The sequence below is a fragment of the Tursiops truncatus genome, chromosome 2, assembly GCF_011762595.2.
Source record: "Tursiops truncatus isolate mTurTru1 chromosome 2, mTurTru1.mat.Y, whole genome shotgun sequence".
Lineage (NCBI taxonomy): Eukaryota > Metazoa > Chordata > Mammalia > Artiodactyla > Delphinidae > Tursiops > Tursiops truncatus.
The window spans coordinates 149,779,866-149,792,084 of NC_047035.1; the positions used below are offsets into that span (position 1 = coordinate 149,779,866).

A 12,219-nucleotide genomic window follows, 5' to 3' on the forward strand; every position below is an offset into this window, starting at 1 on the left:
TATGAAAGATATGTTCTTTCTTCGGAGCAATTAAAATATAAAAGTTTGTTTACCTCCCATCGACTCCACCACCCTCTGAGCACACAGGTCAGCTGGGAACGTGTGCAGTATGATTGGTGAGTTGGGAGAAATTGAGACTGGATCTGCAATGGCTACAATGGCAGTTTTCAAAGAGGTCTTTCTTTTTCTTTTTTTCTTTTTTTTTTTTTTTTGCGGTACACGGGCCTCTCACTGTTGTGGCCTCTCCTGTTGCAGAGCACAGCCTCCAGACGCGCAGGCTCAGCGGCAATGGCTCACGGGCCCAGCCGCTTTGCGGTATGTGGGATCTTCCCGGACCGGGGCACGAACCCGTGTCCCCTGCGTCGGCAGGCGGACTCTCAACCACTGCGCCACCAGGGAAGCCCTCTCTTTTTTTTTTAATTAAAAAAATGGTATGCTATGAAGCACCAAATGCTTGAATAACTTAACTATAATTAAAGGGGCAATTTGAGAATGTCCCTCTTTCCATCCTAAGTCAGAGCAATTTTCTCAACAATGCTGTCTACTGTAGCACAAGAGAAAGCTTTCTAGATCTGAGCTGAGCATTTCGAGGAGGGTGGACATGTAATTTGAAGTCTACCCTATACTCACAGACCACAGAATTGCAGTGCTCTATAAAATACTCGATACGCGTGACCTAACCCAAAATATTTTAGCAATAAGAAAACTGAGGTACAGCGTAGCTCAGCAAATTGTCTGAAAGCACACGGCGAGCTCGACTGAGAACATATCCTTTCGTTTAGCTAGGTTTCAAAAATTTTGTTAAACAGACTGAAAGTTTTTGTCCTTCTATAATTATCCTTGGTTTACAGCTGATTCCTTGCATGGCAGTTCTCCTAGCAGCCTTATTTGAACATAACCGAGCTGTTCGGCATAGTCTTCACTTGACAAAGTGGTCATGTCTTACTAGTAGCCGAGAATGCATTATCAAGCCTTTATTTAGTGCTACAGTCAGGGCAATCCAACTATTAGTCATCCTGACATGTGCTTTGAACACAACACACCCATGAGTCCTGGCAAAAATTGCATCTGCTTCCTGCACCCTCCCACATCACAACTCCGTTCAAATGGCTGATATTTTTACCACAGTTCTAGAAAGAAAATTACTTAACATTTCTAATCTGGGGACGCACTTCAACTTCCCCTCCCCAATTATCAAATTAAAAGCGGCTCGTGTAAACTCTGCCCACGCAGCAAAATGAAGATCTGCTAGGAACAAGAGGCAGTGAGCCCTTCCAGCAACCAGAGAACTTCCTTAAACTAAGAACAAGGTTAAGAAGCTCATTGCCTCAGAAATGTCCATCATCCTATAGCCCCTTCTAGAAAGCACACACTGATTTTACTGTCACTACTGAAGAGCTTAATATGAACTCAACACAAACTTGTTTGCCACTCGCCGCTCAGTAGAACTAAGATCTAATGCTGCTCACAGGAAATGTTTCTAGAGAACCAAAAGCTATTTTGTTTTGGAACAAACTCTGCATTTGAATGCATCCCATTTACCTCAAGAAAAAAAAAAAATCTGGTGATCATGTAAACAATCTTTTACCTTCTGCCCTATTTTGCTGGGCTGACCAGAGTGGGAGGGGGTAGGTAAGAAGAGTGGACTGAAGGCCAGGGGGATGGCTTCAGGGCTTGCTGTCCCAACTGTGTCCTTTTCACCCTCTTGGGTGACATCTCAGCCAGGTGTGCGGGCCAGGTCAGAAGCGGCTGCCGGGCTCTGACCGCCTCTGTGGAACAGGGCTGCAGGAGCATGCGGAAGTGAAAGGGAGGTGTTTGTTTCACATTCTGCGGATGCCTCTGCAATTTATTCTCCTGGCTGGAGTGACAGGAAGATAAAACACAGCAAGTGTTTCCTCCTGTGCCCCAAGGCCTGGTGGCCAGTCTCTGGAGGAGAATTCAGTGCCCATCAGGGGAGCAAGCCCAGGCTCCTATTTCCACCTTTGCTGCCAGGAAGGGCAGTGAGTGGGGGGGAGACAAGTGGCTCCCTGGGTAGCACAAAGAAGATTTCCCAAGGAAGAGCCGGGTGAGTAATCTGTCAGGAATTTGTTTCAACACTCGGCCACCCCCCCCCCCCCCCCGCAAAAAAAACCAACCAGACTCAAGATGCTGATAAGAATTCTTTTATGTTATTCCAATAAAAAATACATTCATACAGAAATATAACAATCTTGCAAAAAACAATTTCAAATAAAATCTTGTAAAACAAAATTTTACAAAAATCTTACAAAGATTTTTTTAGATAACAGGGTGCTTCAAAAAAAAAAGAAATTTCACTAATAGAAATTTTTTTTTAACGTCAAGCAAAAAGTTTCTGCTTGATTGAGGCTCAGTTATCACCTGAACAGAATGTAATTCTTTATGTACTTGCTTATTACGAAAAGTACAGGCATTGACATACGTGGCACCCAGCCCCACCCAATCAAACCACTCCATGGTGTTTCATAAGTGAGACAAGCCAGTGCAAGTTTTTTTGTCTTTTGTTTACCTTCTTGCTGAATGGAATTGTTATGGCTAAGCACACAGCAGGGCCAAAAAAGGAGTTTTCCAAAATCCAGTAAATCAAGTGCCTGGATTTGGAATTGCCAAAAGAAAAGTGCATTTCCCCCCTCAGCAATATGAAATGAGTTCTTTAGGTAAGTGTATCCATCAGCCCAGATTAAAAAAAACAAAAAACAAAAAAAAACCCAGTTATGTGAGCTTTCACCATTGCTCATCTCCAGGAAGATCCAAACAAAATACCAGCCCAGCCAGACTCATATGTGTGTATATATATATATATATATATATATAAATATATATAAAGGAAAGATCCACACCCATGAGCCAGCAGCTGGATAGAGGATCAGCTGTCCATGCTGCGGTGTGCCAATTCAGGGAAATTACTCGTTGGAAAACTGGAAGAATCTATGTGCTGGAAAAAAATAGCTTCATCTGCATAAAAAGTGCTCTAAAAAGGAATCCCTGTGATTAGCTTACTCTTAGGCTCGATTTTCAATAAAGCTGACATTCAAAATCAAAACCTTAGTGTGTCTGAGACCAACGACCGGGCTAGTATTCCGTTCATGCCAGTTTTGAATGGCGAAGGTACCCTATCCCAGACCTGCCGATTATGATGAGCGAGTTGGCAGTCTGGAAGAGATTTGATGCCAAGAGCCTGTGGCAAATTGTTAAATTAAAGGGAAAGCCTTTATAAAAGTTAGAGTTCTCATGTTTACCTCCTTTGTGGCCATTTTGAAATATGTCTTCACAGGCTGTGGAATTTTCTAGCTAGACATTCTAATTTCTCCTTAAAAAAATATGTATATATTATCTATATATATGTATATATATATATATACACACACATACACACATACACATACCGTACACACAAATATACATACACAAGAATTTCGCCCACTTTTAAAAAAAAGTAATATACTTTCTGTGTTACCAACAGATAGCTAGATAGATACGCGAGAAACTTGTGCCTTTTAAGCAAATACATTGTTTTTTATACTTCTGTATCTTTAATACGTGTGAAAATGTTACATATTAAACACAGCCGGTGTATGATCTGTACAACTGTTGTGCAAAGTCTATACGGAAGTCTCACGGTGGCAGAAATGGTCTGATTTTCCAATTATCACATGTTTTCCACTTTAACACTGACAGTCAAGTTGTCTAAACTACTGAGTAAATACTGACTTGTTTGGGGGGTTTTCATCTATTTGACTTTGTGAAGGAGGACCTTAAAGAGATTTTTTTTCTGTATTATATATTGATACAGTACAAAGCCAGGTGAAAAAAGAGCCTTAATAAAGCATGCATCACCCATACCCCTGTACGAGACCCCTACATAAGGGGCCACTTGCGTAAGGCACCATTGTTAAGATCTACAGTGCATTAACAGCTAGAAAACCAGAAATTAGTCCTCAAGGCATAAATAAGAGAAACTTAGCTGCATGAGAAAACAGTTTCTAAGCTTTAGTGGTTTTATCCACCCAACTGAGAAAAATTTTAGGTTCTGAGTCTAATGAGACATTAGACCAGCAATTCCCAGCCCTAGTGTCCTGGACACCCAACTCGTGTCCAACATCTTCCAAGGGCATCACGAAATTCTCCAAAAAGGTAATTCAAATTCGAACCATTTACAAAATAGTCCTATGCTGCACAATGCCTCTCTGGAAGGGGAGTGTTATGAAATTGAAGGGGGGAAGGATTGTGTATTGCCAAGCCCAGATGGCTAGGGGGTCACCGAATTCAACCAATCGTATCTTAGCTGCTCAGTGAACTGGAATCAAAACTGTAGTCCTGATTTAAAAATGGAAAAGCAGATAATTCCCCAGACCATGCATTACTTTTGTCTTAGAAGGAAAAGTTATCAATGTATTATATTTGTAGATACACAGCTTATACAATGGGTAACAAATGAACTCTGTCTCAGAGAGTAGCAGAAGCTACTCACTTCACACAGCTGAACCAGACACCGAAAGTTCTCGCCACACACTAGAGGGAAAGGGGCTCCCCTCACTACACCCACTCGCCACTCCCGGGTCCTGACCGCCCACGCCTGCCCTCCACATTTTCCCTTCTTTTTTTCTTTTCTTTTTTTTCCTCTAAGGCGCAGACTCTACCTACACCACCCCCCACCCCCACCCCGCCCCGGGAAATGATTGGTGGTCATCTCATCTCATGGAACACGCCTCACACACAAAACATTCAAACTATGTTTTTTTTCTGTCTCTTGCAGCCTCGCAAGGGAAAGGACTCTGTCTCGTCACACAGTCCGTAGGAGACCCTCCACATACAGCCCACCCACCACTAACATTCTCAGTGCACATGCTCACGGCAAAGGCTTAGGGACCACTCAGAGGATAGGTACCAGTGGCGAGGCCAGGGCCACCCAAACACCACACACCCTGGGTGCTCTGCCGCTTCGGACATGACTTTTTTCGCCCTCGAAAGACCTTCCCAGTAGGTCCTGGAGGCGACCGGGTAGGGTGCAAAATGGCTTTGGCTGGAACACGCACCCTCCTTCCACGGCCGTCTCAGCCTGGAAGCCTTTTTAGCCCGCAGGAGTCGATGCTCTGCCCCTTCAGAGGTGCCTCTTCATGTGCAGGGCCAGGTGGTCGGACCTGGAGAAACACCTGCAGAGAGAATCGGGGTCCCAGACGTTAGGTCTCCAGCCCCGTCAGTTACAGACCTCCTGCTCGTGCACCCCCCAGCTAAATTAGCCCTCTCCATTGGGGGTGGGAGTCATCATGCTGAGTCAGCCCCATCCACATTTGGGGCAGGAGTATACATCAAGGAGGTTGCCAATCAGCTCTTGGGAATGTCACCTGACTTTACTGCCCAGCCTTCAAATTTGAAAACTGTTAAAGGGCCAATCTGCAGAAAGTGTGAACGAAATCATTCTATTCTCGTGCACTCAGTACACGGTGCTTCCTAACCTGGACGAGTGGCATATTAGAGCCTTTTTAAAAAGTCCTGGGCTGAAAAGAGAGATGCCAGTGCAGGCCAGGAAGACGGCTGCCTTGCTGCAGGGTGACTGCATGCCTACTCCGTTCCGGGGATGGCACTGCCGCGCCCCTGCTGTTCATGCACGTACCTGTCACAGTGAGAACATTTAAAAGGCTTGGCACCAGTGTGCTTTCTGAAGTGTCTCGTTAACTCATCGCTTCTTGCAAAACGCCACTCACAACCTTCCCATGAGCATCTGTAAGGCTTTTCTCCTGGGAAGAGAGCACACGACAGGCACGCCATGATTTCACTGAACAGTGAGGGAAGGGCCCTGCTACCCCAACACGGGGCGGGAAAGTCCACTCAGGAGCAGGCCCAGAGGCCACTGACCTCAGGAATTCAGAATAAACCTCAGTTAGCGCTGCGAGCCGGCCTTCCCAAGGTAACAGGCAGGGGCTCTTTCCTGACCTAGCCTTGGGCCTCCAAGTGCTGGGGAAGAGACCCAGGCTTGGCAGGGCCCACATGACCGTAATCAGAGTGAACGTGTAAGAATGACAATGACTCAGACTGGAGAAATACTTCCGAGGTGATGTGTCAGCCCACTGGACCCGTGGCCTTGGCCAGGGCTGGGTTTTATTTCTTTCTCCATGGAAACGGTTTCTCTCAAGCACTTATTTTGTTCCTTACTCACTTCCCTGTGGAATGAGGCTTTGTAGTTTCCTCCGGGAAACTATATTTCTCCAAAACTGAGGTCATGAGTTTCTGGGAAACCCCATTCCAAGGTCTTCAAAACACTTTCTAAATGACAAGCAAAAGACCCAGTCGACTTTATCCCTTGGTCGGATTACAAATATGATTTCACTAAAAGTGCTACCTGAGAATATAAAAAACAATTGCCACAGTCAGTAGCCTGGTTCCAGGGTACCCAGGTCCTGATCCTGGCTCTGCCCTGAGCCATTTCAGGATCCTGATCTCCTCTCATTATTGGTAACACGAGAGTTTGCATGACTTGATCTCTAAGACCCCGTCCAGCTCCAAAATTTCTGTGATGCTTCCCCAGTTATCCTAGACTGTCATGGCAACTATAAATGGAACTATTCTCTAGACTGTGATATTTCATTAAGAAGTTATTATTATTTTTGAAAGTTGGCATCAGAAAACAAAGGCAGCATGATACACAGAGAAATTCTCACTAAGTACCTGCTGATGATACTGCTTCGCAGAGTCGATGGGTCTAGCTCAGACCCCACACGGTGTCCGGCACCTACCTGTGCCACACAGCCCGGCCACCCTCTCCCAACCCTCGAGCTTCATTTCCAAAAATCAGAGGCAACTCCGAGTAGCACTGTACACGGACACTGCAGACTGCACAGTGGGCCTTGATAACCCAGGTGGCTGGAGTGGGTGGGGTACTCGGTGTAGACAGAGAATGTGATTTACCTCTTGTCTGTTTAATCTGAAAGCGATAACCATTCATCGGGCACACATGTCCAGTCTTTCAGCGCCTACTCTGTCCTCCCCAGAGACCCAACTCTTTTGAGGGAAGAAAGGAGGTGAGGACGTGTCTGCTCTGACAGCCTCCTGCGGAGCCCCGGCCCCCTCCCAGGGCTGGTGCAATTAATTCAGCGGCGCCCGGGTCGCAGGAGAGACTGACCTGTGTGGGTGCGCTGATGTGCTTTCAAGTGGGAGCTTTTGGTGTAAACTTTTCTGCAGCCGTTAAAGTGGCACCGATGCACCCTCCTGCGGCCGTCTGGGGAGGCATCTCCGCTGCCCTTGTCGCCGGGCTTCCCCGCAGTCCCACTGCGCGCCTTCCCGGGAGGGTGCAGCTCACCCGGCATGCAACCCCACAGGTGGGACGGCTCCCTGCTCAGTTCTGGGGAGGAAGGGGGCGTGGAGGTGACGGAGGAGCTCAGGTTCCCCGAATTGACTAAAACTTCGCCGATGGGGTCAGAGGTAAACTTGGTGGTGGGCGAGAGCTCCTCGGAGCTGTCGGAGGATTCACTGCTCACGTCCGAGTTCAGGCTGTTGGTCTCCAGGTTGTAGCCAAAGCCGGGGCTGTTGAGCGCATCCTCAGGGGGACTGGAGGACATCTTCAGGTCCGAGTCCTCCTTTTTCTCCCGAGCCAGGATGATTTTGGTCCACAGATCTTCCTGGCTGTCGAATTTGATTTCGGAGGCTGACACATAGCAGGGTTCGCTCTGGAGGTAACGTTCCAACTCCAGGCAGGTCTGTGCGAAAGGAACCACAAGAAGGCACGTGATTGTGACGACTACCGAAAACGAACCGAAAGCGCACTTCCAAAAACATGCAGGAGTCAAGGGCAAATAAACTGTGGCCTTGTCACTACAAGGATCCGTGTCTTCAGCAGAGTGAGAGGAAAGCTGTTTCTAGGAATGGGTACACATTCAGAAGAAAAACCAGAGGTGAAACCTCTCCCCGCTTCCCCAAGTTGGACCAATGGCCACAAATGGCTGATGGTCACTGAGCCAGTTTTTGTTATAGTTACAGTGTTGATGTTTCTAATAAGTTTCTGTAAGCCACACAAAGAATACCAGCCTCAGACCTGCCCCCACCGGACAGGTTTAACCACATTATCTGACAGTCGAGAACCCTGTGCAACAAGGAAACCCAGGCATCCGCCTTCCAGAGGCAAAGACAGAGGGCTTGCTGCTCTCAACACAGTGTGCTCTGACATGGCATGTGTCTCCCTCTGGAGAACCGCTGACAGCACAGGCCATACTCAGTGAGCAGACGCAGCCAGCTGATGGTCTAGGGTCAGGTAGGAGCTGCAGAGAAACCACCCGTTTCCTGCGGAGCCCAGACCTAATAGGCTTTCAAAGAATGCCATTCCCAAGTGCAGGGCCATGCGCACACACAACTTAAATGACTTCCACAGTGGTCAGAGGAAAACAACAACAGGAGTGGAGAAACCATTCCAGAATGGCCATCTGCTATTGTAAAGGATGCAGGAGGGGAAATTCCTCCGCAGCCCTGCTGGGAGTCCCACAATGGACAAGAACTTTATCTACTGGCCAAGAGTACAACTGTATGAGTCATCACTCTATTTCTTTCACACAATGCCAAAGGAGACTTCCTTTTGAAATTCTGACCAGCGGCCAAAAAAGGACCCGGTTCAAATATACATGCAGTGTGTCATGGCCAGAGTGCCCCCCCAGCCCCACAACCAACCTTTCCAGAAGCTACAACTGCCGAGAGACCAGCATGCCCTCTCCCCACCATCTCAAACTTTCTAGCCACTGGAAAATAAAAACGGTAGGAAACATTTTAGGTTTAAATTATGTCTGCCCTTATCTTCACTAGGATCAACTGTCTGCATGTCCATATAAGGCTGTCTATACTACTGCAATTCCACAGCTTTAGATTTCTACAGCAAACTCTGCTCTTTTTAGCAAATCATTTTCAGGACTAGCAAAGCCCACCCAAAGGGCTCCCGCTTGGTTATTTAGCAGTGTGCCTGCTATCAGAATAGACCCTTCCCCCTCCCCCTCCTCACCTAGCAAGCAGAGGGGGAAAAAACAATCATTGTTTTCTCATTACCCCTAAAATTAGACGCTTGGGTTACAAAGCACACTAGAGTGTTCTGCAGAGAGACAGCAAGATATTCTATGGATGTTCCAAAGAAAAAGGAAAGCACGTTTATTGAGATCTTGTTAAACTTTAATAATCTGGCTAATTTAAAATCTCCATTATGCTGAGGAGCACTGGGGACCAGAAGGAAGCTCTCAGGGAGAGTTTAAAAGCCTCTGAAGGCGACCAAGAGCTCAGCCTGGCTTGTGGCCCAAATCCCAAATGCCCAAGGAAACTACTTAGATCAATTTCAATCACGTCCTAGGAAGCAGCTTCTTTAGGAGGAAAAGCCTGGAGGGGAGAGGGAGGCAGGAAAGGGCTGGGAACAATTAAGCAGGCATGTGAAGGTTGTAACACTTTGCATTTCATCTCCCCTAAAAGCCTTCTAGGCTTTGAAACCCACAATATATATTTGATCTGCTAATTCACTTTGTGACAAAAAGCAAACTGCTTAGCAGCACAGAGAAAACCCCAAACCTTCCTTCTATCTTTAAAGATAATGGGACAAGTGTCAGAATCTCTCCCTTCAGGTAATCCTAACGCATTAGAAGGGGGGGAAATTGTTTCTTAAATGTCCAATGCCAAAAATTGCAGTTCCACTAAAAAATGCCGGAAACAGAGACTCTTCTTCCCAAACTCTGACTTGAAGCAATTCGGACGGGCTCATTGTCATATGACTGATAAGTCACTGGTTGTGCAAACATTGGGGTTTTTTTTTTCTTTTTTCTGGTCAACAAAAGAAGCAGGTTAAGAAAAACAAGGCAGATCGAGGCATATCTTAAGGATTCCCAAGAAGGTAAAGAAACTGAAAATGGCCTGGTAGAGAAAAGGAGCTGGTGGATGTTTCGCTGGTGAAATCCTTAATTAAAAAAAAAAAAATCTCCACGTACAAACACCAAAAAGCAAAACAAAACCAAAATCCCTTAAAAAAAAAACACCCTTGGCAGTCCTTGCAAGTTCATATGACCAGATCCAGCTGTGGAGTCTGGAGCTGGTACAAGCACCAAACTTCTGCCAAGGGCTAGGGCCGGGATCAGGCCGCGGAGCTGGGTCTGCCCTCCGGAGAACGCAGTTCATAAGCCCCTGAAACGGCAAAAACACTCCAAGCGACGAAGCACTGCTGCGCCCCACTCAAATGACAACTCCGCTCCACGCTGTAAAAGGCCCCTTTAAAGTGCCTTCCACACCGGAGGCAGCAGAAGTACGTTTTAAGACTAATTATTTTAATTTTTTAAAAATTTACCCGAACCATTAAAAAAAGAAGAAAAAGAAATGCACCTCCAACCACACACCGTCCTGTCGGTGAGTGCATGCACTCCCTCCTCGGCGCACCCGGGCACCTGGCCCATGAAAATTCCTATTTACCTGTTGCCAATATTCCTCCAGGGAGGGCAGCGCCGAGAAGTAACCAGTCTCGTGCACAATCTGGAGTTCCTGGAAGATGCTGCACATTGGGAGCACATCCATGTCGGGTTGGAAAAGACAGTCACTGCTGTTGTAAAAACAGGGAGGTGTGCGGTCTGGAGTCGGGAGCGCAGCAGCCGTGCCTGCAGCGCCGGGGAAGTTCATGCAAACTCAGTGGGCAGCAATTAGGCGCCGCGGGTTCGGATCCTACCGGAGCCCGGAGACTCGCTCGCGAGCCCACACAATATTTGCAAACACCGGACTGACTGCAAACGTAACCCCTGCAAAACTTCCCTATTCAAAGCTCCGCTGCCAGCCTCCCCTCCTCCCCGCCCAGCCCCCCCCATCTCCCCACGTGACTCGCCCGCGCCCGCCCCGCGCACCGCCCAATCACGCCGCGCCCGGCCCGGGGGCTGCGCGACGATGATGTCAGCTTCGGCCAATCGCGAGCAGTGGCTTACAGCGGCCCCGCCTGGCGTGACCGAGCCTCTCCATCACAACCCTCGCCATTGGCTGAATTCGAACTTCGGCCAGCTGTGATTGGAAGGCGGTTTCGCAGGCTATTTTTAGCAGGGTATATAAGGCGCGAGCCGCCTCACGCTGGAGGAGTCGGTGCTGGGAGGTGTGCGGCCGAGCGGCTGAGTGCGCTGCTGCCGGGCAGAGGGAGCCGGGTGTTCCTTCCCGTCCCGTCCCCGGTCCCCGGTCCCCGTACCCCTGTCGTCCCGGTCCCCGTCCCCATCCTCACCACCCGGGCTGGTCCCCGCAAACCCCGGCCCTCGTCACTCAGGCCGGTCACGCGGGTCCAGTCCCCTGCCCCTGGCCCAGCGGTTCAGTGTGCCGCTGCCTGGCTGAGGGGAGCCGGGCCGGGTCCCCTCTGTACCTCCCTCCGACCTCGGGCCGGCCTGCCCTTCTCTGGTCCCATCCGTCCCTCGATCCCACTATGTCCCCCCTTCCGTCCCCCTGTATTCCCCGTTTTCCGTCCCCTTCTGTTCCCCCTCTGTCCCTCTCTGTTTCTCCTCCTCCCCACTCTGTTCTCCCCTCCGTACACGCTCCGTTCCCATCTGTTCCCCCTGTCCCACTCCATCCCCATCTGTCCCCCTCAATTCTCAGGTGGCACCTGTGACCCAGTGGTGGTGGACGGATGGTGGACTGGGCAGCCCCACGGGTGTGGTGAGGAACAGGGAGGGGCCGGAGGCACTCCAGAGTCACTGGGGTATGTTGTATGTGAATCTGAGGTCCCTCCTTCAGCCTCCCTCACAAGGACAGGGCACACACCTGGGGGACACGCCTCTGCCCCGCCCCACCCCCATGCCTGCCTAACCTGCAGGAAAAGGACCAAAATGGCCTGGAAGACCCAAGTTGGATCTGCTTGCTCTTAAGGGGGTTATTTACACTCTTGATTGTATGGGAACACAGTTTTCTTTTAAAAAAGAGGGCACTTTGGGAGGGGGCGTTTAAAAAAAGCGGGGGCCTATAACCATTCTCAGTAGGGTCCTCCATCCACACCAGCTGTGTACATTTTAGAAATGCAGATTCCAGGGTCTGACCCCAAACCTATAGAATCATAAGCTAGAGGGTGGAGGCTGTCCCAGCCATTGAGTTTTGACAAGCTCCCCAGGTTAATCTCTTGCCAGTAAAGTTTGGGAACTGGGCATCTAGAAAATGTCCTTTTACTTGTCACCTACCATACATCAGCCTTCATTCCAAGAAGATGCAGAGACCCTCACCAAGATTAACAACTAG

General features: G+C 48.5%; 1 protein-coding gene across 3 annotated transcripts; it reads right to left on the bottom strand.

Annotated features, from left to right (window-relative positions):
• Nucleotides 1-2,146: 2,146 nt before the first annotated feature.
• On the bottom strand, nt 2,147-10,767 carry KLF6 (KLF transcription factor 6). 3 transcript variants are annotated; one of them, XM_073801504.1, is made up of 5 exons: nt 10,438-10,577; nt 8,674-8,741; nt 7,139-7,712; nt 5,633-5,756; nt 2,147-5,171 (listed from the first exon to the last, which is right to left on the bottom strand). In XM_073801504.1, the coding sequence occupies exons 2-5, from the start codon at nt 8,722-8,724 to the stop codon at nt 5,120-5,122; spliced, it is 801 nt and encodes a 266-aa protein (XP_073657605.1). In that variant the 5' UTR covers nt 8,725-8,741; nt 10,438-10,577; the 3' UTR covers nt 2,147-5,119. The 3 variants fall into 3 exon arrangements, with proteins under 3 accessions (XP_073657605.1, XP_019788744.1, XP_073657604.1); XM_019933185.3 differs by lacking the exon at nt 8,674-8,741 and having other exon boundaries at nt 10,438-10,764; XM_073801503.1 differs by lacking the exons at nt 5,633-5,756; nt 8,674-8,741 and having other exon boundaries at nt 10,438-10,767.
• Nucleotides 10,768-12,219: the final 1,452 nt, after the last annotated feature.

Excerpts from the sequence above, each read along its gene's own strand:
- KLF6 (XM_019933185.3), bottom strand. The coding sequence starts at position 10,641 with ATGAACTTCCCCGGCGCTGCAGGCACGGCTGCTGCGCTCCCGACTCCA. Across the intron at positions 7,713-10,437 it reads TGGAGGAATATTGGCAACAG|ACCTGCCTGGAGTTGGAACG; the intron begins GTAAATAGGAAT and ends CCTTTCGCACAG. Across the intron at positions 5,172-5,632 it reads AAATGTTCTCACTGTGACAG|GTGTTTCTCCAGGTCCGACC; the intron begins GTACGTGCATGA and ends TTCTCTCTGCAG.